We start from the raw sequence: 23,924 nt of genomic DNA, 5'->3' as shown, positions 1-23,924 counted from the left end.
AAGAATAAAAAACGGAAATAAACCCTATAAATAATCTCATTGAGATTCGGAGGGAAAGCATATGTACAAAAGCACAGAAAGAAACATCCAAAGACCAAACAATATTCTATGCATTATAATAATGTAAACCGCTAATACAAGCTACCAGTAACGCGGTGCATTTGTGCATATTTTCGCGTAAATTGATATCTAATCAGAAAACCATAAAATATGTTAGTCTTACCATGTTTCTCTGTGCAAAAAAATAAAATAAAATATGTCGTACTATATTTCTTGCTTGTCTCTATATTGTTTGCCATAGTTTTGAGTCTTGTGGTGTTTTGAATTCGAAACTGATATTAGACTTTTACGCTGTCGTTGAATCAAAAGATTGTCAACAAAAAATAATATGGTCCAATTGTAATAAATTAGTCAATTTGCAATCCAGAACCTGTTTATTTTAAAAAATTCTCAATAATTAGCCTTGACATTATCGTCAGAATGGAATAAGTTAAGCAAACATTATTGTAGGATATTGAAGGGAAAATAACTTACATTAATTAACGTTCACATTAAAAGAAAAACCAATATGATCCATAAGTTGAATTATAAAAGATATATGGGCAAGAAATATTGGTGGAGTGGTGGCATGCAGAAATCAGAATCATATGGATTATACTATCAATTATTAAGAGTCGTTTCCAATTTTTCATGCATGTTACGTACAAAAAGTGAATAATTACTAAATTTCCAAGTACCTGGTTCCTCCCGAACTTCCTTCTTAGGTTCCTAGTTATTTCCCACCCAACCTCCATGAGTTTTCCAAAAATAATGCCAAATCCCAAGCCACCTCTTAGCAATGCTTGAATGTGACTATGTAAGGAGATGCATGCATATTATATGGCTTCCCTTTCGCCTCTCTAGATATATCTATGTTGAGATAGATTCCAGATGTGATAGGAAACATCATCATTATGATAATCTCTTTACTTCAAACGAAAATTGACACTTTATTCTTAAGAGTCTTGCTAATTAACTATTATCGACAATGGCTAAAATTTTTATTTTTTTACTAAAATTTATTTCGGGAATATATTAAAAATCATGGTGGAATGTACATGTACATTAATGATTTTTTAATGAATTTTTTAATTTTTAAGATATTGGTTAGCATTTATCTATTTTTAATATATTTTTTTTGTTTTTAAAGATTTGTGCAGGAAATAGAAAAAAAAAATATTTTTATTGTTTTTAAACATTTTTCTAAGACAAGAAACAGATCGAGAACACGATATTAATTTTGTAAATTAAAAGTTAAAATAGAAAACTATAATAATAATAATGGTAGTAATAATAATAATAGTAAGCAAACACTTATTTTTCTTCTGATTTTGATTATCTTGATTACTAAGAATGTAAGATAAAAGTAGGAAATTAATTTCGTGCAGAATTGTGGGTATGTACAGGTTCTCAAAAAACATTAGTATTGTTTAGTGCCAATACGCACGCGACGCAAGCACTGCTTTGGGTTGACTTCATCGCTATAAATAAGTGAATTGTTTTTGTTTGGTAGCTAAATTAAAAGTGCCTAAACTCGATGTTGGGTTGGTAATTGCTACAGATAAACATTATATATATTGTATAGATTGTATGTAATTTTGGATTAGTAATAAGTAAACGGAGGGTTTGGGTTCGTTGGGATAACTATTGGGTGTACATGTTTTATTTTTTAAGAATGAATTATATTGTAGTCCGGTGAATGAGAAAGAATTAATATGTGAGGATAAAATTATTTACTGATAACATATTATTATAATATGACTCAAGTACCATAGATACCAAGTAATGGTTATATAAAAATATCTTTTTAGTTGTTGAAAAAAAAAGAGTCCCTAAATCTCGAGTTGAAAGTTTTGCATGGTCAACAAAAAAGAAAACCATTTCCCTTCATACCCATTGTTTTAATTAAATTATTATTTTATAGTATGTACGTATTTAATCAATTAACATTTGCTTTTGAACGATCATATAACAACCAGTTTTTTCGTCTATTTCAATATGGCATGCATATTATCATTTTCTTAAATGAATTTGCCCAATTGGAAATTAGCGAGAGTAAACTGTGTATAATCAATATTCCGTAGTACATGGCCAAAAAAGAATTATAAGATTTGCCCCATATATATATATATATATATATATATATATATATATATATATATATATATTAATTCCTAATTAAAGAGTTAAAAAAGTTACAATGAAGTTGATGAATTCTAGTGTACAAAATGTAAAACACGCGAGGTGTTATCTGTGGCCATGTTAGTTGGTTTTACCAACTTTATTCGTGTCCGGACTCCGGACTTTTTTTTTTAATTTATATATTCATTAATGCAAGGGAGTCATAGTCTTATTGTTCACATTCTGATTCTGAATTGATATCTTCGTATGATCTATGTTCCTCATAAAATTAATGCTTTAACTTTTGAAATCAACAGCTTCCTTCAAGTTAAATTTCTGAATCAATAGGCCTAATAAATGTAACATAGTTGAAGAATGGTTTCAATTACATAGATCCCTTTTAGGGTTGAGATACTAACATGAGTTCCAATACATCACTTAAAAATTGCACCTTACGGTACCATTTTTTTTTTCAGCAACAGAAATAGATTTTTTCCATTGATATACAATAAGGAATCAGATTATGAGTATACTCAACATCGAACAACATAAAATTTCTAGTTAAGGAACGTGCTATCAAATTAACTTGTCTTCTACCATATTAAATATGAAAAGAAAGAAAATAATCTCATAATCTCTCTAATTTGATTAAGAATTATTCCACACTAAAAAAAATATCTTCCTCATAATCATGAATTTGATCCACTAGCATCTTGCAATTTGATTCAGTATCACGTTATGATAATTTGTACTTCTTATGTTCAAGAATATTTAACTTAGAGGGGTACGTTTCACTTTCTATTAGAATTACATCATGATTATATATGCTCAAATAACATAATCGCGACTTACTCGTATACCAGTGTTATAAATAGTGTTTCCATATATATATATATATATATATATATATATATATATATATATATATATATATATATATATATATATATATTATACTTTATATCCTGGATATGGTAGATATACACTGATTCAGATATATCTTTGTAAGTTTTCAGTATCACCTCCTTATTGGTGCGTCTTCATTATTAGCTGAATTCAGTTTTGAGAAGGGTCAGTACATCACCTCAGAATTCTCTTAATCTTCCAAACATTTTCCATGGCACATAGGCTCCATTGCGTACTTGTTACTACTTGTTCAACAAAATGAATTTTATTCAGAAATTAAGACCTATTAAAATAGTAAGATAGAAATAGCAAGGCATTTAATTAATTAAAAATGGATAAAATTGTTCCAGACTCCGGAGTACTGATTTTTCATTCTATATTTACACCCTTTTTATTATAAAAATAAAAGGAGGCCGGTTTAGGAATACAATTGTTTTCTTGTAATGATCTAATATTTCAAATGAAATAGAAAGATGAAAGAGATTAAAATAAGATGATTGATATAATAGAAAGAAATAGAGAAAAAATAATATTATTTTATTTTATTATATGAACACGTAATCTCTATTCACACTCTATTTTTCACATTCATCTTGTCTTTCTTTTAACCCCAATTTCTCCTCTTTTACATTTCTTTTAGCGTACACTTTCAAGGATGTTTTTTTTTTGTATGAATAATGATATATTACGAATATTCAACGGATAAAAAAAACCACCAATTTGAGAATACAACTTTTTTTAAATATTCAAATATTTACAACATACCCCTTAATTATTACATTTACATTTTTCTTTCTTTTTTGCCCTATTTTTTTTTCAGTGTGTCAACCATGCATGCATTTTTATGTAAAAGTCTAGGCCTTATGATGTCACAATTGACGACTGCTGCAGCTCGTGGCATCTATATATACTGGTCTAAGCCTCTCACTTCGAATGCACACACTCATCAATCATCATATACAGCACACACTCGTTACATATTAATCAAACACCTTCAACCTTCTCTCATTTTCTCAACACCAAAATATGGCAAACCGTGCCAAAAACCATCCCATATTGGTTTCAAAAATCGGCATCATAGGAGCTGGAGTAAGCGGCATAGCAGCTGCGAAACAGCTATCACACCATAACCCTATTGTTTTTGAGGCCTCGGATTCCATTGGTGGAGTTTGGAGTCATTGCTCCTATAACTCAACCAAGCTTCAGTCTCATCGTCGTGATTATGAATTCACTGATTTCCCTTGGCCTCAAAGAGACAATCCTGATTTTCCTACCTATTTGGAGATACTTAATTACTTGCACTCTTATGCTGAGCACTTTGATGTGCTCAAGAACATAAGGTTCAACTCCAAGGTGGTGGAAATCCGCTACACCGGCAACCGGGAAGTCACTGGCTTTGGAAGCCTACTTCCTGGTCTGCCTATGTGGGAAGTTGCTGTGCAGACCAATCACTTAGACACCATTCAGGTCTTCATAACTCAACTAACTACCTTCAAAACTCTTTGGTGTCTATAATATATATACCTAGGGTTTCAGAAATTTTTAAAAACATATTCCGACAAACTTCTAAGTTACTCTGATTAGTTGTTTTTAATTAAAAATGATGAGAAATTGTGAGAATTTCTTCTCACCTGTTTTGGGTCCTTTCTTCATTGCAAAATTAGTTTTATAATATTCTTTTTAAATAAAGTTTTATATGATATTTTTCATTTAATAAGAAAGATATATAATGTTTTTTATTTATTGATTGTTTGAAGCTGATGAGCTATCAATGACTTTTTCTTTAGCCCGGCCCCTTATATGATATTGATAAGCTGAGATGAATATAATTTGAGAATTTACTACCTTGCCCCCATCATATCAAATATTTAATTTATTGATTACAAATTTCCCTATTATATACTTAAATCAATCAACATGCATAAAAAATATCTTTAGAAATAACTTTATTTTTAACACAATTCACTAAATTTTGATACATGCCAACTGTTAGTTTTAACATGATAAATATAAGTATATAATTTTTTTTTCATATGAACAATAAATAATTATTGATTACAGATATATTGATATTATATATATTTGTGGGGGCAGAAATAATTTTTTGTTCAAAAAATAACTAATAAGTAAATATTTTATAACCTAGCAGTCAGATAGAACTAATAAAGGTTTTAATTCCAAATATAATATATATGAACTTACGTACGTACGTTCATTTTGAGTGCATGATCAGTAGTGGTGCACTAGCTAGCTGATGATTATTAATTTCCGTAATCCAATATTGTCATTTATTTCTTTCAGTGGTATGGGTTCGAGTTGGTTGTGGTATGCGTTGGAAAATATGGGGACATAGCAAGGATTCCAACGTTTCCACAGAAGAAAGGGGCAGAGGTATTCAAGGGAAAGGTGATGCATACGCTGGATTACTGTAAACTTGACCAGGAAGCTGCTACTCAACTTCTCAAAGGGAAAAAGGTTGTGGTCGTCGGTTTCAAAAAGTCAGGTCTTGATTTGGCCATGGAGTGTGCTGAAGCAAACCAAGGTAATAATATATAATAATAATCGACTCCCATGTAATTCGTTTACCATTATAACAAAGTTAATTCAAATAGTTGGTGTTTTAATTTTGAAAAAAATTAAAAATACTGCTTGGAAAAACATTTTGTAAAAGCTGCACAAATTAATGATTGGTTGAATGTAGGTAAAATATTAAATGGTATGAATATTCTTGTGAGACAATCTGTGAAGTATAAAATGAAAAACTATTATCTTTTATGAATTACTTTTTTTTTAGGAGGTGAATTACTTATTTATTGTTTAAATTTTTGTTCCCCCTCAAATTATGATCGGTTAAGAAATATTTGTAATAATAAAAATGTCCCAAGCCAAATAATATTATTATTTCAAAATTACTTTTTCTTTGACCACGTACTGGTAGTTTATTATATATTATATATACGGTTCTTTTTTAAAAGAATATATATATATATATATATATATAAACACATTGGTGATGAATCAATGTGAAAGCAATTATTTTAGAGTTATATTATTCATATATAACAGCTCATATAACATTTTATACAATAATATATTTTATGTTCATTTTTTTCCATTGCATCATTTATAACATCTCATGTTTCTTTCACTTAATTGTTTAATTTGTTGTATAAATAAATTACTGTACAAGGTAACATCTCTCGTTATTTTTGTGCATGTGTATAACTCGATTTTCTTGTGCATTTCTTCTAACTTATTTCCTGTTTTGTCATAAAGGCTGCGTTCAATTCAATGGCCCCAATTGAACATGTTGCCTTTTATTTGTGTGCTGTGGAAAACAGACATTTTTTCTTTTCTTTTCTGGAAGCTCATTTTCATATTCGGACTATTGCTTGTTGTTTTCCGTTCTCTTTTAATTTATTTTCTATCAAAATGTCATTTTCAGTTCTTGTGCTTATATAGCCACATAGGCACCAACGGCGAGACGACATTAATTTTCCATTAGATTTTTTGGTTGGTGTCTAATTAATTCTTATTGAATGTTAATACTAAGTTGGCGCTTTATTTTCCAAGTTGCTACTTGGATGGTTTGATTGCACACTACTGTTCTTTTTATTTTATGTATCAAAAGGTGTTTTGACTTGCCCACTGTTCTTTTCATTTTATTTAATATTTAATATAATAATAATAAAGCTGATATGGCACGAATTTATAGGTCATATAAGTCATATAAAATAGAATTCCACACATCAGTTTTGACTTTCATAGTTTCATAAATGTTGGGAATGCCTTTCAACGACGGATTCCAACCTTCACCCACAGACATGAAAGCCACGTGTAACGGTCTTATACCATATGAAAAGTCCACTGAAATTTCAACACCTCATGCCATCGACCAACTAGAATAAGTGATAAAAAAAATTGGAGATTCTCTATTATTTTTCCCCATAAGTAACAAGAAACTTCTTTTTCCCTTTTTTCACTTATTTATTTGAATTTGATTGTCTCGTCTTTTTTCATCCTGTTACAAAAGAAAAAGACATAAACATAATTAAAATATCACTTATTATTATTTTGTGCGGTATTCATTAATTTTAATTCTATATATTTCTTTCTTATAATAACATTAATTAAGAGAATCTAAAAAAAAAAATTAAGATTTATATCCTTATGGATAACCTGCAGGGCCTAAGTCCTAAATGAAGATTAGGAGACAAAGAATTACATTATTTTTATGAATAAATATATATCAACACTCATGATCATATATATTATCCGACATCTTGAAAGAGAAAGAAAAAAAAAAGAAATATATATATATATATATATATATATATATATATATATATATATATATATATATTCATATAAAATAAGTGATATGATTTGTTAGGAAAAGAGAAATAAAAGCAAAACAAAAATGTCAACCAGGTATTTAAAATTTGAGAATGTCTAAATATAACTAAGTATATAAGCACTCTATTTTTACTATTTGTATATTGCAGCGTTGTACAATCACATCTCTTCTTTTTACTGTTTCTAAAATTTCAACATGCATAACAACGTTGTTGGTGTCGTGTTCTGATTCTGAAGGACCTGAAGGACAACCTTGCACCATGGTTGTAAGGACTTTGCATTGGACAGTTCCCCATTACTGGATTTGGGGATTGCCATTTTTCTTGTTCTTTTCAACAAGATCTTCTCAGTTTATCCACGAAAGACCAAACCAGGGCTTACTCAGAACCCTTCTATGCCTCATGTGTTCCCCACTGGTAAATTTCCATTAATACACAGGGTCCTAAATAAATGTTATGGTTGTTGTTTCAAGCATTGCTAATGCTTTGTTGTAATGTTATGCAATGAGCTATTACAGAGGCGTGGAATTTCAAAGTTTATTGAGTCCTACCTTTTATGGAAACTTCCATTGGACAAGTATGGGTTAAAACCAGAACACCCCTTTGTGGAAGATTATGCATCTTGTCAAATGGCCATCATGCCAGAAAATTTCTTCTCTGAGGCTGAAAAAGGCAAAATTGTCTTTAAGAAGGCATCAAAGTGGTGGTTCTGGAATGGGGGGATTGAATTGGAAGACAACACTAAGCTGAACGCTGATGTAGTGGTTCTTGCAACTGGTTTTGATGGAAAGAAAAAGCTCAAAACCATTTTACCTGAGCCTTTTTGTAGCCTGTTGGAGTACCCTTCTGGTATTATGCCTTTATACAGGTAAGAATGAGTGTTCAATTCATTATGCTTACTTCCATACAATACTATGTGAGGAGAAATAATAAACTCTTCTTAACACACTTTTTTTTTTTTATAAACTGAAATTAATTAAAATTACAAAATTTTATGGATTTTACTTCTTATTTAATGAGTTACACTCGTGATTTTGTAGTTTCTAATAAACTTTAACCAATAATAGAGTGTGTTAAAAAAGTTATGTTAGAGAATGCATTGTTATCACTTGTCATATGTGAGATCTAACAGCTGATTCAAGCAAATCATGACAGGGGAACTATCCATCCATTGATTCCAAACATGGCCTTTGTGGGTTTTGTTGAGAGTGTCTCAAATCTCCACTCGTCAGAGCTACGCTCCATGTGGCTTTCTGGACTGGTAGATGAAAAATTCAAGCTCCCAAGTATTGAGACCATGCTTTCACAAACACTTAAGGAGATAGAAGTGATGAAAAGGTCAACTAGGTTCTATAAGAGGCACTGCATTTCAACTTATAGCATCAACCATAGTGATGAAATTTGTAAAGATTTGGGGTGGAGTTCCTGGAGGAAGAAGGACTGGATATCTGAAGTATTTGGACCCTATAATATTGAAGAATATGCCAAAGAAGATTGAATATGCTTACAACCATTCTCTTAGTGACTACACAAATAGTAGTAGAATAATAAGGAAAAATAACTGTTGTCTAAGAAAGAATTGTCTCAGTAGTTAAAAATGAGGAATGAAAAATTTAGGGATAAGTTTTATATGAAAATGGTGGGCTTAAGTTTAGATGCTCAAGAGTCATGTTCCATAAATGTAGTTAATTCCTTGAAGGTTACAGCAACGTCATATGTATTGCTGAACCTTGTTTCAAATAGCAAGTTCAAATGATATAGAAATTATAATGGATGGTTACTTTGTCAATTGAAGCTAAACTTACGATGTGCAAAAGATACATATATAATCTGACTGTATTTGTGGCAAATGAAGGCATTATTTCCATCTGGAGAGGCATCATCACCCCCATGTGAATGTGATCAAAGGCTCCAAAATCAGCTACATAATTACAGTGATTACAAACTTACAATTCATAGTTACATACTTGTCTGACTCTGAATCAAGCCAGCTGAGATAGCAAACAAAAGAATCAGAATCCTCAAAGACTCTGAAGTATTTTGAGGGTCTCATCGATATGCTTTTCTGGTTGGAACTGATTGTTGTAGACGAGCTGAACCACCCCATTTTTGTCAAGAACATAAGTCTCTCTTCCAGGCAATGATCCAAAGAAATCACCTGGCACTCCCCATTCTTTCCTCACCTTGTTACCCTCATCACTCAACAAAGTAAATGGAAGCCTGTACTTGCTGGCAAATGCCTACATTCCATGAAATGCATTCAGCATAAGACTAATATGATTAATTTAAAAAGAAGAAAGAAACAGTGAAATCGTTGATTTTTACCTTGTGAGAGGCAGCATCATCACCACTTATCCCAACAACCACTGCTCCTGCTTTCTTGAACTTCTCGTATGAATCCCTGAAAGCGCAAGCCTGCAATAAAAAATTAATTAATTAATTAATTAATTAATAGATAGTAAAATAGGCCCCATGACTATATCGATGGTACAATAGCAATCATTTATTGTTTGTTCTTGCATATATTCTACCGTCACCAGGACAGTGTAATTCAATTGTATGCCTTTACCCTGTTGGAGTTATACCATAATCCTTCATGTTTCATAAACAACCTGTTCTGGACCACTCCATAGAGGTTTTGGGCCCAATCTGACTAACTAAGCTAATGCGCTGTAACTAAAACCCAATAACCAAGCCTCAAAAGGCCTATATCAAGAACCTTCTAGCAGTAGATGAACCTCAATAATAGGGATGCATTTTGGTAAGATTTGTCCAAGGGTGCATTTTCCGCACCATCTCACATTAGAGGTAGCGATTCTGGTAAGATTTGTCTAAGGGTGGTTTTTCCGCACCATCTCACATTAGAAACACTAAGATAATTAAATCAAGAATAGTATAAATAAACCTAGTAAGATTTGAGGTACTCTCTAACTTTTACCCTCGATTTGTGTCATGCATACACTACTTAAGCATTGGAGTTCTTGCAAGTAAAACATTGGAGTTCAACTTGTGAGAATCTATGGAGATTCAGCTCGAATATTTCACTTCTGAAGACTGCTGGTGAACAAAACTAAAACCCTTCTCTTCCCTTCCTTTTCAAAAGAACAAAAATGCCTTCCTATATCATATAAAGTTTTAATTCATGTAGTTCCTATAGTTACACGAACTTTGTCTTTTAGTTCCTATACTTAAAAAAATCTCCTTTTAGTCTAACAAGGACTAAAAGGGATTAAAAATGATATGTGGAGGGACTAAAAGACAAAGTTTGTGTAACTATAGGACCAAACCGAGTAATAAAGCTCAAATAAATCTTAGCATATCAAGTCTGAAACATGTCATTAAACAATACAATTGCCTTTTGTTCATATGCAATTATGCAACATAAATAGTACACCATACATCCTCTGTTGAGTTATAAATTTGGAAAATGTTTAGAACTGCAAAACTTAAAAAATTGGCATCTCCACTCAGAAATACATTAGAAGACATTGTGGTGTATTTACCTGTTTGGTACAGCCAGGGGTCTCATCAGCAGGGTAGAAATACACAATTACTGGTTTTCCTTTGAAGTTGGAGAGGCTCACATTCTTCCCATTCTGATCTTTCAGCGTAAAATTCGGTGGCTTTGAACCTTTATTCACCTGTCAAGGAATATATATATATTATATATATATATATATATACACACAAAGGAAGAGAAAGCTGATGGGTTGTAAGAACTAAGAAGTTAGGAAGATACATGCTAAAAGAGGCACAGAAAGTGGATGAAAAGCAAAATGTACCTTGGCGAAAATGGTGCCTTTGAGTGAAGAAGATGAAGGGATCGATGAAACGGAAGAATGAGATAACTTGAGGCCGAAAAATTGAGAATTTGATGGTGTGGAAGGAAATGGGAGGTTTTGGGAAGATGGGTGGTTGGGAGAGTGAGTGCGAAGCAAGGTGGGAACACAATGGTTTGGGACAGTGAGGGATGCCATTGGTGAGAAACGAAATGGGAAGATGATTCTCGTGCTTCAAGTTAGGATGGAGAGAGATAAGGGAAATCTCTAATGGCTGGTGAATCAGAGATAGAGAGGATTGGCTTTCTGGTGTGGCGTGGACAAATTCTGACCCCAACCTCTCTCTCTTTTTAACTCTTTATCCTTCCTTCCGCGCCATCAGTCTACAAAAAAAAAAGCTATCTGTGATTTTTTTTTAATATCTATGAATAAACCATTTTTTACTGTTGTCAATTTTTTTAACATATTATTGACAAAGAGTATTCCCTTTTCATATCTCTTAGGTTTGTTCTCGATACCTTTAGATGATTTTGTAAATATTTTGCACTGAATAACATTTTTTCTTAATTTTTTTTATCATTTCTTTTATTTCTAATATTAATATTATTTAAAAAATTATAAAACCTGTCTGGACATAAAAAAGAAAATAACTGGGCTACACGTTTATGACGGCGATACTAAAGCGTGCGTTTTGTTTGAGCGCCTATTGCATTTTGTGTCGATGGCTGGTGCTGTCAGTACGGTTTCCGGCGAACTGAAGCCGTCGATCTTGGATCGTGTGCGAGCAGCACCGCCGCCTCCTGATTCCTCCCTTCTTTTGGCTACCAGACCTCCCAGGCATCTCTCTCCCTCTCTTTCTTTCTGCTTCGCTCCTAACCTTACCTTATATCACTTCACATGTTCTTTTATATTAGGGTTTTGATTCTTAACTTGACATAATTAACTGTAATTGTAATTGTAATTTTTCTGCAGACAAGCGGTGTCCTACTTGACATGCTCAAAGCTTTGTGCAATTTGTTTTGTTGCTGGCGCGATTTTCGGTTACTCGCTCAGGGGACGAGTTAAGCGTTGGGCTTCCAAGATTCTCAAGAAGCTCAGCTGAAACTAACATAATTCAATGATTCTCATTACAGGTATTCATTTGGTTGGAATTCACCTTCGTAGATCAAATGTAAAAGTACAATACTACTATCAATTTTGTGAAATTCTTAGAGGCTCCGTTATTGTGCTTCATACGGATTTTGGAATGAGTTTGATGGTCACAGATTCAATTACTTATGTACACAACGGCTTGTTAATTTCTGCTCGGTGTTATGGTTTTTAACTTCATTTAACTCAGTTTGCTATTACTTCATATGTGAATTATGATCATCTTCTTGTTCTCAGGCATTCCTGGTCAAGGATGATGAATTTGATTCATTAAAATGGATAGTTTCTGATATTTTGTGTTGAGTTGAGAGGGTTTTGAATTTTGATTGATAACTTGCGCTGGTTTAGAAAATCAGTTCAGTATCTCAAGCAATGTAAGTTCAAACTGTTTCTTGCTTCTAAGACCCCCTCCTCTCCTTATAAGTTCTAATTGTCAAGTTGGATTATACTTTAAGGGTTAAATATTTTTTTGTCCATATTGTTTTTTTCATTTTCGTCCCAACAATTTTTTTTTCCGTTTTAGTCATTATAAAATATATTTATTTTATTTTTTGTCTTTAAAATAATTTAGATATTTTTTTTCACTGTTCTAAGATATTTTTTTATGGTTCAAAGTTCTATCTAAAGTTTTTTAAACAGGAAAAATAAAATAAACATATTTTATAAGAACTAAAATGAATTTTTTAACAGAAATGAAAATGAAAAAAAAATGCTAAATTACAAGGATAAAAAATATATTTAAATCTTATAATTAATTGGTTATTCAGATGTGTACATGGCTGTTGTACCATTTTCATTGTATCCACTTATTTTCCTATTTTTTTCCATTTCCATTTTTAGTCGACATATCATATTTTCACTCAATTATAAAAATATCATGTTTTCACGTCACTTTTATTTTTAAAAAAATTGGAAGAAAAAAAAAAGGTAAAACAAACCAGCGAAAATACCCTTTTATTTTCTACTTTTCAAGTTCAATGTTCTTGAGAGTTTCCTCAGTCCTGCATTTATCCTTTTAGGCATCTTTTCCAGGAATCTCAAACAACTCTTATAATAAGGAAAATGAAAGGATACACAAGGCAATATTTACCAGAACACGAGCAACTATACAATTAATATTTCCCGATAATTTACTCGAGTTTTCATGTTGGAAATTACTTGAAATTAAAATCTGATCGTGATAGACAAATGTAAAACATAAATATCGAAATCGGGTAGCAACTTAACAAACAGTCAAACACAGGAAAATTACTGTCGGTTTGATTCGGATCTATACTCTCGAGTCCTAGAAGGCCCAAATATTCTTGTCCTCCGTTCTGCCTTTCATATATTTAGATTTTTTGGACGTGCTTGTTCACGTTATTGGTACAAAAAAAATAATACAGTACAAGTAATTTATTGGCATGCAAACTGTAGCCCGTCAAAAATTACACCATGATCTCTCTCTAAATTGATATATAGAGGTGCTCTGTAGACAAAGATAATGCCTACGATCAATAAATGCTAATTTATCTAAATCGGTGAAGGTACAAAACTGAAAGCGGCACTCTTTGCATTGAACCCAAAAAAACGAGTCAGTGGGGTTTCGGCACATAACCATCAACAGCGAAGTTCCGAGTGGCAGCAGGAATAGCTAAACGAATTCCATCAAGTTCAGGTTTTGCAATCACTTGGCAACCCAGACGTGATCTGCATAGTTCCAAAATTTAGTCAAGGTTGAATTTGAGGGGGACAAAAACGGAAAACGAAAATTTCAAATCCCAAGTTCATAGATAGGAAACTCACGTTTCAGTGAGCCCAAAAGCTAGATCCAACATGTCATTTTCCTCATCAGTTGGATCTTCCAATTTGTTGTATTGTTCTACGTCCTGCACAAAGTTCAGTAATTCGACCCTCTTGTAAATGGAAAATGGTATTTCAAAAAAAAATTAAATAAAGTTAATTTCAAGCAACATTTCACTACATAGATCAGATCACTAGCGATGTACCATGACTATAACATGGCAAGTTGAACACGCAATCGATCCTTCACATGCTCCTGCAATAACATCAAGTAAGAAATCAGCTAAGGTGAAATGACAAGTTGAATCAATAATGAAAATGCTATGAGCAAATTGAAATATTATGTGGCACACGAGAAAGCATATCCATCATAAGCAAAGAAGGGGAAAATTTTCTTCTCAAGTGAACTTGTCTCTAAAGTAAGCAATTAAAAGTGTATTCAGCCTTATTTTGATTTAAAAGTGGAGTCAAAATCCATTAAAAACAGACTCATTTTAGGGGAGCTTTTTCCTAAGCAAATGCAACACCCAACACAATGAAAAGTGATTCTAGCAAAACTAACAGCAAAAATAAAAAAAGATTATCCCAATAAGTGGGGTGACTAGATGGATCAAATATAACCAACGTGCTATGTCAAACATTTAAAAGAAAAAAAAAACAGAGCAGTATTCAGAAGACCAAAATCTTGAGGCAAAATAATAGAATTCTAAAATCAAAGCTCTTGCCTTCTAGTTCTATGTCGTTTTCATGAGCAGCTTCTAACATAGACATTCCAACAGGGACTTTGATATGCTTCTCCTCACCGTCCTTATCAATAAAAGTTACAGATATCCTGCATAATGTTGCCTCAAAAAGTAAGGAGCAGAATGACAACTGTGCTCTCTTTTTTTTTTTTTTTAATAAACTCACATGATGCACTATTGACATCTAGTAAATTTTGGTTAATGTCCAGAATCAAGCAGCAGCCTAACTCCTGCTCGGATATTATATCATACCGCCATGGTAGACAACATGAAATCTCTTAGTTAGAGAAGAGTGCTAAACCTCAATAATTCACAAGACATTAACATTCTCTACATTTTGAAAATGTCTTAAAAAATTTAATCATTAGAAGAAAAATATATAGAAGTAAATTTTTCCAATAAGCTCAAGTATATAATGTCAGTTCTTAAGTCTTCCGTTTTGGGAGATCAAAATATTGCATATGCTGTATGATAAAGTAGCTATATAGCTACTGAACTTATAGATTGTACTCTCAACAACCACTTATCTAGGTAAAAATTAGACAATAAAAAAAGGCCATTTTATAAATTGGAGAGTCCTTGTTCAATGACCAAATCGTGCTTAGCAAGAAACAAGAAATCAGCAGTTAGTCTTCAGAGTGTACACATGTAGTCTGTCAAAATATAACATCAACACTAACAAAATTACCAAATTTTGCATGGGTATTTTACACTACTCTATGTTTTTTTTAAGAGCCCATAACCTTAACAAAACAATGGAGAAGTGATCTATATATATAATCAACATTCCTGCATCCAAAATTATAACACAAACACAATCAATAGCAAGTTTTGAATGCAATGACATATTTATAAAAGGATCACATACTCCAAAAAATCTGTGATCTCAAATAAAAAGAACTTACGCTTGTTCTTGTTCACTCCTTTCCTTGGTAGTGTTGTTAGTAGTCATTGTTGAAAGGAAATTATGCTTTTCTATCATGGCTCCCTTGTATAACTTAGTAAATGAATGATGTTGAAACTATTTAAAAAAAAACAAAATAATTACAAATTAAAACAGAGATAAGCATAAATCAATGCCATAAGAAAGTAAAAATGTAATAAAACCATTTCTCCAGTATTCCTAAACCAAATGTACACAGAATTTCTAAAATTTTTGGATTGCACAAACATTTGCCCACATAGTTGCCAATTTGACAAATACTTAGAATGTTAATTATTATAAAACCCTTGGTAATATAATCTCTCCTCACTCCAAACTAGTAACTAAATTGATAGAAAGACTTCCAGATTTCTGGGTTTGGGTTTACTAAATGCTAATTTTGGTCTGTCCGAGAATTCAGAGACAACCAAATCCCTTCTAGAATTACCTATTAAGATCAATATAGGAAACCAATAAGCTCGCACGCAAAAACCATAATACAATGTTAAATTTATCTACATCTTTAGAATAGCCAGAATCAGAAATAGAGAAAAACACTGCACAAGTTGGGGTCCATTTTTCCCAATCCTCTGCTAACCACAAACTTGTTGGCTATTTTAGCTATAGAGTGGAGAGTCCCTTAAAATGATGGAAAAGGTTAATGTCGTTATCATACGGTTATTTCCAATTCATCCAATATCTCCAATCTTAAAACTCTGACACAAAGGCATCCATATTTAACAGTTATTTCATCAAATAGCAGGTCGCATCACACTTCAAAAACACGAACACTCACTTTTTCATAAGATAATAAAAAAGTAAACAAAAATACAGATTACATCCAGATTCTCTTTCAAACAAAGCTAGAAATCAGACTAGTGTCTCCCATGCTAACCATCCATCAAGTAAACATATTTGTTTCTATCTATTGAGATCGTAAAAAGCAATATAATGTGGAAATAGCAATAAATAGTTTAATAGAACGATTCTAAACAAATGTAGCTGGTCCAGATTTTCAAACTTGACAGAAATTGAATACAATTGCAGGAAAGAAAGAAAGAAAAAAAAGACTAACCAGAGGTTGCTTGTAATGATATCTTGCGCTTCGAATATATCCTACTCCACACAAGGATGTACAATTCCCTGTCAAATAAAGAAGAAAAAGAAAACAAAAATAGTTGAATATGTTCAATATAATTCATGCTATGAACTATGGGAGGTAGAGAATATTAATAAGTAGAAGTACTTGTGCAGAGGTGTTTAACGATCGAAGCTCCGACTCTAGCTACTTTGGAATTTTGCATAGTGATTTTAGGGGTTTAAGAAACCCTAAAATTGCAGAGGGAAAATAAACAAATTGATATATTATATATATATAAAAAAAAGATATCTTCACACCAGAAAAAAAAATTGCAATTGCAAATTGAGAAATTAGTTCTAGCAGGAGAAGCCTAACAAGGCAGCACTTGTGAAGGCGAGCCCAATTACTGGAAGCCCAAAAGCCCAACTATAAAATTTTGCAAAACTTGTTAAAATCTCAAATCTCCCACCAAATGGTGTAGACCAATCAATTTTCTTTTTTCTTTTTAGATAGATATTCCAGTGTATGCTTCCCCATGGTAGCTTTTGTGTATCCACATATCTAACGCGCCGTATTTGTTTGTTTTGCCAAAGGAAACTGAAAAAGCAGATACCCCGAGAGTGGCGCGTAAGGGAACAGAAGGAAAGAAAAAGAAATATACAACCCAACAACACCAATTGCCAACACAACTACTGATTTAGTTTTTCCAACCATAGATATAGTTTTTTGCCCCAACTAACTATTAACTATAGACATTAGTTTCAAATTTGGTTCTGTAAAACTAACACACATATCATTTCTTATCTCCAGCTAATGACCTCTTCTCTTCTCTATCAGGTATCAATCTCTGCATTCATTTTCTTTTATTTATGTTTCGAATGCCACTTCAGTGATCTTCTCCATCAATTATTACTGCTGCCTTCAATTATTAGGCAATTGCTAAACTTCATTTTCCATTAAGAACATATTTATTAGGAAAGCATGCATTTAACTATAAGAAGCTCATTGAACATGAATAAAATCTATACCTTCACAATTGGATGTGCTTGAGATTATCAATGAATGTTTTCCTTCTGCTTATAGGTGATTGATCTTAAATAGTTAAATCTCAATCTATCTTTTTATTGTTTCTTTTCTTATTTTAAATACTTCTATGCAGCCAGATAATAAAGAAAAAAACATGACATCTTTTGAAGAATTTAAAACTTGACTTGCTGATTCATGTATTTCTCTCAATTAGTGTAACATCTGAAGGGACTGCATAGTTTGGGTGTTGGATTTGCTGAGTTTATCAATGGAAGATGCTGGAGGTTCCAAATTGCATGGAATTAAGCAGATTGTGAGATTGAAGGAAATATTTCAGAAGTGGCAAACTGTAACTCTGGGCTCAAAAGATTCCAACAATCATTCTGATGTGACTCGTCATCATGGGGGCATATCACCAATGATTAACAAAAGGCTAACAAATATTGTGTATTGTGACTCTGATGAGGATGGTTGCTACAGCCCTCAACCACCACATGATGTTCCCAAAGGGTACTTAGCCGTCTATGTTGGGCCTGAGCTTCGGAGGTTTATCATTCCCACAACCTACCTTAGCCACCCTTTGTTCAAGGTTTTGCTGGAAAAAGCTGCAGAGGAATTTGGGTTTGATCAGAGTGGTGGACTCACCATTCCATGTGAAATTGAGACCTTTAAATACCTCTTGAATTGCATAGAGAACCATGATGACAGCTCCAGTAAGTTAATTATGTTACTTTATATCATTTTGTGTACTCTGTCTCTTGCAAATGAATTCCAATTAGGCTGAATTAGCATTTCAATGTTCCAGTGTCTCACCATCATCAATAATATAGATTTAGCCAAGAAAGCTTTTTGAAATGCAATTTTTTTGAAAATAATTTTAGAAAGGTATAGGTGTGGTTTTGTGAGCTTGAAATATTTGGATCACCCTAACTTGTTGTTGTGTTTTATGTTAATTTAGCATCTTAATTGACCCAAATTATTTTTGTTTGCTTTCACCATTATCATACTTATTATAAATGAATTAGCACTTTACCATGGTATAGGGGGAGAAAAAGAGAGGAAGAATATTTGTCTTTGTTGTTTGTTCTTTTCACCTTTTTCCAATAATAATAATAATAATAATAATTTTACACCATTTTGAATATACCATTCCTACACAAGAACGGTAAGACAAGAAAAGGCACACATTAATTCAAAGGCATTCTATCCATTTTTCTTTTTGCAAAACATGTGTGAAAAATGATGCACAATGTGGTATTAGTAACCCTTTCCTTTTTAACTAACTTTCAGACTCTTGGTGGAATTGCAGCTGGAAACACAGGAACTGTGGAAGAATAACTAATTGGTCTGATCTTTATAGAGGTGCAATCATAGTGCTGGTTTCAAGTGTAAGGAAGGTTTCCTTTGCTTCCATCTTCATTGTTATGATTTCTTGCGTGAACAATGATAGAATACCCCATTTAGAAAGATTTCTGATGCCTTATTTGCTTGTAGAACAGTTGTTAAACATCTATGTACTTTTCATCCAATGTTCTCCTAATACATGTACTTTGCCAACATATTCAAATAGAAAATTTTTGACATTTAATGTACCATTTTCCACTAAGGGATGCGAAAATGTGTGTTTCATTTTTGGGTTTGAAGTAATTGATTTTCAATTGTATGATTCTCAACCATCATTCTCGTGATTTAGGCTTTGTTCATGCACCTCTAATGTGGCCTCATTATGAGATGCTGAAGACTTTCGTATACACATTTTCATACAGCAGAAGCTATTTCTTTTCTTCTTTCAAAAGGAAAATAAAATATAAAAATAACATATGAACATCATGTGCTTTTGTAACATAATCTTGAATCAAATCCCGTTTTGAGCTGTCCCAGTTCCATTCAGACCATATGCCTATTTATTATTTAGTATGCAATAATTGAAGTACTCTTGATGTCCTGAAAATAAAGCATCCGTTATTCTCTTTTCTCATCATATGCGCACATGATGGATGGGAGACAACATGAATGTGATTGCTAACAATATCTGATCTTTAAATATTTTTATATTCGTAATTTATATATTTATTGATGATGTTGAAGAATCGTGTCCTTGTTTTTCGGCCATGAATGAACAAACATTGTTTTTCTTGCTTTTCTTTTACTTTTAATGGGCTTACGGTTCTCAATGCTCATGAGATCATGATGACGCCCCCATAACAATTCTTATAGTAGGAAAAGAGCAAATTTTATCCTTATAATCATATAATAATATTTTAGTATGTACTATTTACATTCTCTTATTTGTTAAATACACTCATTTTTTTAATGTAAAATTACTTATATAACATTATTTATCCTTATAATCTGTCATTTGTGTTTTTACCGTACCTTCCTTTTGTTGCTCATATAAAACTTTTTCCAAAAACAAATCACGCAGACTAGAGAATTACAAAACACAAAATTGATCAACCCACTCAAGGATTAACATGTTAATAACATCGAAAAGAAAACGATTCTAATTAAGATTTATCACATTATGTTAAGTTCTTCCCCACCTTAAATTCCATTCTATAAAGCCTAGATAGGTAATCTGAAACGGGTGCGGATATGAGAATACGACAATTTTTGGAAATTAAGGATATGATAAGTCTTGGATATGCTAGTAAAAAAGTAAAATAAAAAATTATATATGAATGCAAAATAAAATTAATTACAATGAGTTTCTGTTACTGCTTCAATGCAGTAATCCCAAAACATCTCACCAGCCCAGCCCCACCACATGTAATTACATGAATATCTCTAAAGGTGAAATGAAAAAACAAATACACAAATAGGAGAAAGTTAGATACACTCCAACAGGAGTATGATATCTGCACAAAGAAAACCGGCATACAGCTGAATCCCACAAATTGATATACCAGATTCTAAATTTTCATAATTCTTGCTTCTCGTGCCCAAATAGCGAGAGAGATGGTCCTCTAACCGTGATTTCTTCAAAATACCATATATGAGAGAACCGCTCACATAAAAAAGACGTCTAGTATTCTCAATAGAGGGATGAGCTATAGTATTTCATCTGTAACCAGTCACAGAAGACCGACACTTGTTAAGAAACCAGTGAGGAAAAGATAAAATATAGAATGAATCCTCCAAGATACCAGAACCAAAATTGGTAGTCATATATCCCAGTTTGTAAATACCAATTCACATAACCACCCAAAAATAATTACAAGAATCATTATCAACCTTCACCCAGTTTCTATACTGCACTTATGCAACTTATGCTTGGGCAAATCCCAGCTACAGATAAATGCACTGCAATCATTTCCCTACTAACGAAATATTTGAACACCTCATTCAACTGAATGGAACCTCTCCCAATTCAATTAGGCCTGAAATGAAGTAAAAACATAGACCAAATAAGGTCCATGGTAATTCACTCAATTCCCTTCTACCAGAATCTTGTTTTATATATATATATATATATTACAAGAGGCAGGAGTCGTAAGTGTCGACAAGACATTGTACTATTTGAAGAATATCCTACAACCCCTCTTTTGTCAAACAAAACAGAAAATACAAATAAATATCATTTTTTAAGAATTTAAATAAATAAAAAATGTATGGCCATAAAAAGGAAGAAAGCAAATAAGAGACACAATTTTGCTATTCCTTCAACTTGATATTCATATAGGGCCATACGTCCACATCCTCATGAAAAAATTAAACTCAAACTACATAATACAGAGTAGTATAAGCAGTATATGTTTCACTCTTTGTTCCACCCTAGACTCTTTCTTGAAATTTATATTAGCTATTATTCAAGCTCAAGTATACATCTCCATCTTTGTTCACTGACACTGGAATAAACGTTGAAATGAAATCCCAAAATTCTCTTTCATTTCTATTCCAAGCAGCATATTCAAACAAAATACAATAAAGTAAACTAGTTTCTAACATTCAAAAATAAAAAGAATTTTTTCAGCAATTAAACCTGAAATATAATTATGCATATAGTCCCCTTTTACTTTCCCATTGACCATTGTGCCTACCTGAAAACACATGAGAAGCTGTCTGGGTACTGTTTGAAACCAACATACCACATCAACTCATGTTGTAAAATTAAAATATACCACAAAGACAAGACTCAAATCATTGCTCCAAAGTGAGACATATTCCTCTATGTCAACCGACTTTTCTGAAGTAGAGGAGAGACCTGCATCCCATGATTGATTCAAAACCCACAACAGGATAAAATAAAAATAATACCAAAAATATTTAAGAGTTTAAAACAGTATAACCCAACTACTGTGTAAGAGTTGACAGGCAAATGATGCGTTATAGGTTCCTCAACAACATGAAGAAGAACTTCATTCGTATGTTTGGCCCGCACCAAAGATTTTTGAAGCAAGTCCACTAAGGTACAACACAAGAATAAGTTTCATTAAGCATAAAGAAGTTGCACAAACTACAACATAATAGTTGGGAATAGAGGAAAGAATATTGTAAAAATTTTTACTTATGACACCACAGAATCGACTGCATGTTTGAGGTAATTGAACATGAGGCTTGACTTCAAACATTCCTCCTTGATCAATTTTAACATATATTGCCCCTACCATGCCAGCTTTATTAAGAGGGCTATCTAGAATGCATCGCAGAGCCTGAAGAAGTCAAAGAGTTAATTCTGATTCTAAAAGTTATTTATGCAAATCTGTACGGTGTATCAAGAGATAACAAAACACCATTTCTAATTATCCATATTCTACTTTATCTACTCTGTTCGCTACAGTTAAAAATTTGTTATATAACACTTGAAAGGCAAGTTTGGAAGATAATACGAACAACCAACCTCGTGAATTATGTCAGGCCGATAATCATTTAGATTCTTCTTTTGCTTTAGCAGAAACTGTGCATCCTCATCTGAGTTTAAAATTTTCCATTTCTAAACCATCATAAAAAAGGCACAAATAAATAAAAAAATAAATAATGACACATGCTAAGCAATGAGAGCTGACAGCCTAAACCAAAAGTAAAAGCCTAAACCAAAGTAAAAGCTTCACAATATGATAATTATTAGCCAATGTATTATCCAAGGTCCACAAAATACACGTGTCAAGCTATTTGGCCTTCCGAGACACGTGTCAGCCCTCCAAGTCAGCTCTGGTGCAGGAGTAAGGGCATTATACCCTTAGCAATTGAACTCTCAAACAGCCCTTACACCTCCCTACAAATAAGGACTCACGACTCGCAGCTCCCATTTCACTCTATTCCTGTGAGGTTTCGTATCACTCTTTTCACACTCATTTCATTCATATTCTCCTCTTAACTTACGTATTTACTTGAGTATTGGAGTCCTTTATTTTGTCAGTCCTCCTCTTGTCCTCTTAACAAAGAATACTCCCAGTCGTACGTGCGAGATCTTGGGACCTAGCTTACTCATGTCCATCCTGATGTACGACAGCTCTGGATTTTAGTAAATACAGCCAGTAAATTAAAATACCTTCCTAACAAGACCCTTTTTCAGAGAAGCATTGTCCAGGATGAATATGGCAGGAGATTTCACATTCTGTGGAAAATAGGCCAATAGGGTAGCTAAAAATCCATCTTTTGAGGTGATTTCTTCCTTCTCTTTGGTCTTTGCCAATTGTACTCAAGTCTGGGCTTTGTTTCTCAGCCCTCTTCCTCTTGTTTGCACATGGATTATAGATACGTACTTAACACCTCATTTTTAGAAAGTGATAAAATATAAAAAAAAAAAAATATTCTTCATTTATTAGCTTTGATTTAATTCCTTCTAATAAGAAAATGATATAATTAGTTTGATAAAAATTGAATCTTACAAAGATATGTTTTTTTTTACAGGATCTTATAATGATATTAAATAATAAAATTATAATTTCCCTCACTAAAAACTTATTTTAAATTACAGCTTCATACAGGTTGCAAGTTGCCAATATAGCGGCACCCAGATTTAACGTGAAAAACGGAACTACACTTCAGATTTAGAAAGATACCCCAGCCCTTTAAAAC

At 32.4% G+C, this 23,924-nt stretch overlaps 5 protein-coding genes and 1 long non-coding RNA gene across 11 annotated transcripts; 3 read left to right on the top strand and 3 right to left on the bottom strand.

Moving 5' to 3' along the window:
- The first annotated feature begins 4,001 nt into the window (after positions 1-4,001).
- On the top strand, positions 4,002-9,221 carry LOC100788404 (probable flavin-containing monooxygenase 1). The gene is made up of 5 exons (XM_003550548.5): positions 4,002-4,533; positions 5,368-5,608; positions 7,660-7,838; positions 7,940-8,289; positions 8,577-9,221. The coding sequence occupies exons 1-5, from the start codon at positions 4,093-4,095 to the stop codon at positions 8,917-8,919; spliced, it is 1,554 nt and encodes a 517-aa protein (XP_003550596.1). The 5' UTR covers positions 4,002-4,092; the 3' UTR covers positions 8,920-9,221.
- Positions 9,092-11,533, bottom strand: LOC100500610 (thioredoxin superfamily protein). Its single transcript, NM_001249844.2, has 4 exons — positions 11,204-11,533; positions 10,925-11,062; positions 9,747-9,836; positions 9,092-9,661 (listed from the first exon to the last, which is right to left on the bottom strand). The coding sequence occupies exons 1-4, from the start codon at positions 11,396-11,398 to the stop codon at positions 9,443-9,445; spliced, it is 642 nt and encodes a 213-aa protein (NP_001236773.2). The 5' UTR covers positions 11,399-11,533; the 3' UTR covers positions 9,092-9,442.
- Positions 11,534-11,727: 194 nt separating this feature from the next.
- LOC100800565 (uncharacterized) lies at positions 11,728-12,641 on the top strand. The gene is made up of 2 exons (XM_003551007.5): positions 11,728-12,037; positions 12,173-12,641. Exons 1-2 carry the CDS (start codon positions 11,922-11,924, stop codon positions 12,300-12,302), a joined length of 246 nt encoding a protein of 81 aa, XP_003551055.1. The 5' UTR covers positions 11,728-11,921; the 3' UTR covers positions 12,303-12,641.
- Positions 12,642-13,610: 969 nt separating this feature from the next.
- LOC100787867 (2Fe-2S ferredoxin-like) lies at positions 13,611-17,135 on the bottom strand. Its single transcript, NM_001361214.1, has 7 exons — positions 17,043-17,135; positions 16,872-16,939; positions 15,780-15,895; positions 14,857-14,963; positions 14,338-14,387; positions 14,135-14,217; positions 13,611-14,038 (listed from the first exon to the last, which is right to left on the bottom strand). The coding sequence occupies exons 1-7, from the start codon at positions 17,098-17,100 to the stop codon at positions 13,924-13,926; spliced, it is 597 nt and encodes a 198-aa protein (NP_001348143.1). The 5' UTR covers positions 17,101-17,135; the 3' UTR covers positions 13,611-13,923.
- Positions 17,136-17,474: 339 nt separating this feature from the next.
- Positions 17,475-19,546, top strand: LOC100795275 (uncharacterized). 3 transcript variants are annotated; one of them, XM_003551006.5, is made up of 3 exons: positions 17,475-17,714; positions 18,118-18,616; positions 19,213-19,546. In XM_003551006.5, the coding sequence occupies exons 2-3, from the start codon at positions 18,172-18,174 to the stop codon at positions 19,239-19,241; spliced, it is 474 nt and encodes a 157-aa protein (XP_003551054.1). In that variant the 5' UTR covers positions 17,475-17,714; positions 18,118-18,171; the 3' UTR covers positions 19,242-19,546. The 3 variants fall into 3 exon arrangements, with proteins under 3 accessions (XP_003551054.1, XP_040867272.1, XP_040867273.1); XM_041011338.1 differs by having other exon boundaries at positions 18,037-18,616; XM_041011339.1 differs by lacking the exon at positions 17,475-17,714 and adding an exon at positions 17,839-17,960.
- Positions 19,547-20,554: 1,008 nt separating this feature from the next.
- Positions 20,555-23,585, bottom strand: LOC100787336 (uncharacterized). 4 transcript variants are annotated; one of them, XR_005889406.1, is made up of 3 exons: positions 22,744-23,585; positions 22,198-22,555; positions 20,555-22,107 (listed from the first exon to the last, which is right to left on the bottom strand). It is a non-coding gene; the product is annotated as an uncharacterized lncRNA (long non-coding RNA). The 4 variants fall into 4 exon arrangements; XR_001385657.2 differs by having other exon boundaries at positions 20,555-22,307; positions 22,411-22,555; XR_005889407.1 differs by having other exon boundaries at positions 20,555-21,283; positions 21,886-22,555; positions 22,744-23,581.
- Between the last annotated feature and the right edge of the window lie 339 nt (positions 23,586-23,924).

The sequence above is a fragment of the Glycine max genome, chromosome 17 (genome assembly GCF_000004515.6).
Source record: "Glycine max cultivar Williams 82 chromosome 17, Glycine_max_v4.0, whole genome shotgun sequence".
NCBI lineage: Eukaryota > Viridiplantae > Streptophyta > Magnoliopsida > Fabales > Fabaceae > Glycine > Glycine max.
The sequence above is the reverse complement of the archived record's forward strand: the minus strand, read 5'-3'. Positions and strand labels throughout refer to the sequence as shown.

What these genes read in the sequence shown, in the direction of transcription:
- LOC100500610 (NM_001249844.2), bottom strand. Translation starts at nt 11,398, where the DNA reads ATGGCATCCCTCACTGTCCCAAACCATTGTGTTCCCACCTTGCTTCGC. An exon ending in AAGGCACCATTTTCGCCAAG is followed by an intron (nt 11,063 to 11,203) that starts GTACATTTTGCT and finishes ATTCCTTGACAG; the next exon opens with GTGAATAAAGGTTCAAAGCC. An exon ending in ATGATGCTGCCTCTCACAAG is followed by an intron (nt 9,662 to 9,746) that starts GTAAAAATCAAC and finishes CATGGAATGTAG; the next exon opens with GCATTTGCCAGCAAGTACAG.
- LOC100800565 (XM_003551007.5), top strand. Translation starts at nt 11,922, where the DNA reads ATGGCTGGTGCTGTCAGTACGGTTTCCGGCGAACTGAAGCCGTCGATC. An exon ending in TTGGCTACCAGACCTCCCAG is followed by an intron (nt 12,038 to 12,172) that starts GCATCTCTCTCC and finishes ATTTTTCTGCAG; the next exon opens with ACAAGCGGTGTCCTACTTGA.
- LOC100788404 (XM_003550548.5), top strand. Translation starts at nt 4,093, where the DNA reads ATGGCAAACCGTGCCAAAAACCATCCCATATTGGTTTCAAAAATCGGC. An exon ending in ATCACTTAGACACCATTCAG is followed by an intron (nt 4,534 to 5,367) that starts GTCTTCATAACT and finishes TATTTCTTTCAG; the next exon opens with TGGTATGGGTTCGAGTTGGT. An exon ending in GTGTGCTGAAGCAAACCAAG is followed by an intron (nt 5,609 to 7,659) that starts GTAATAATATAT and finishes CTGATTCTGAAG; the next exon opens with GACCTGAAGGACAACCTTGC.
- LOC100795275 (XM_003551006.5), top strand. Translation starts at nt 18,172, where the DNA reads ATGGAAGATGCTGGAGGTTCCAAATTGCATGGAATTAAGCAGATTGTG. An exon ending in GAACCATGATGACAGCTCCA is followed by an intron (nt 18,617 to 19,212) that starts GTAAGTTAATTA and finishes GTGGAATTGCAG; the next exon opens with CTGGAAACACAGGAACTGTG.
- LOC100787867 (NM_001361214.1), bottom strand. Translation starts at nt 17,100, where the DNA reads ATGCAAAATTCCAAAGTAGCTAGAGTCGGAGCTTCGATCGTTAAACAC. An exon ending in AGGAGTGAACAAGAACAAGC is followed by an intron (nt 14,964 to 15,779) that starts GTAAGTTCTTTT and finishes AACATTATGCAG; the next exon opens with GATATCTGTAACTTTTATTG. An exon ending in AAACGACATAGAACTAGAAG is followed by an intron (nt 14,388 to 14,856) that starts GCAAGAGCTTTG and finishes ATGTTATTGCAG; the next exon opens with GAGCATGTGAAGGATCGATT.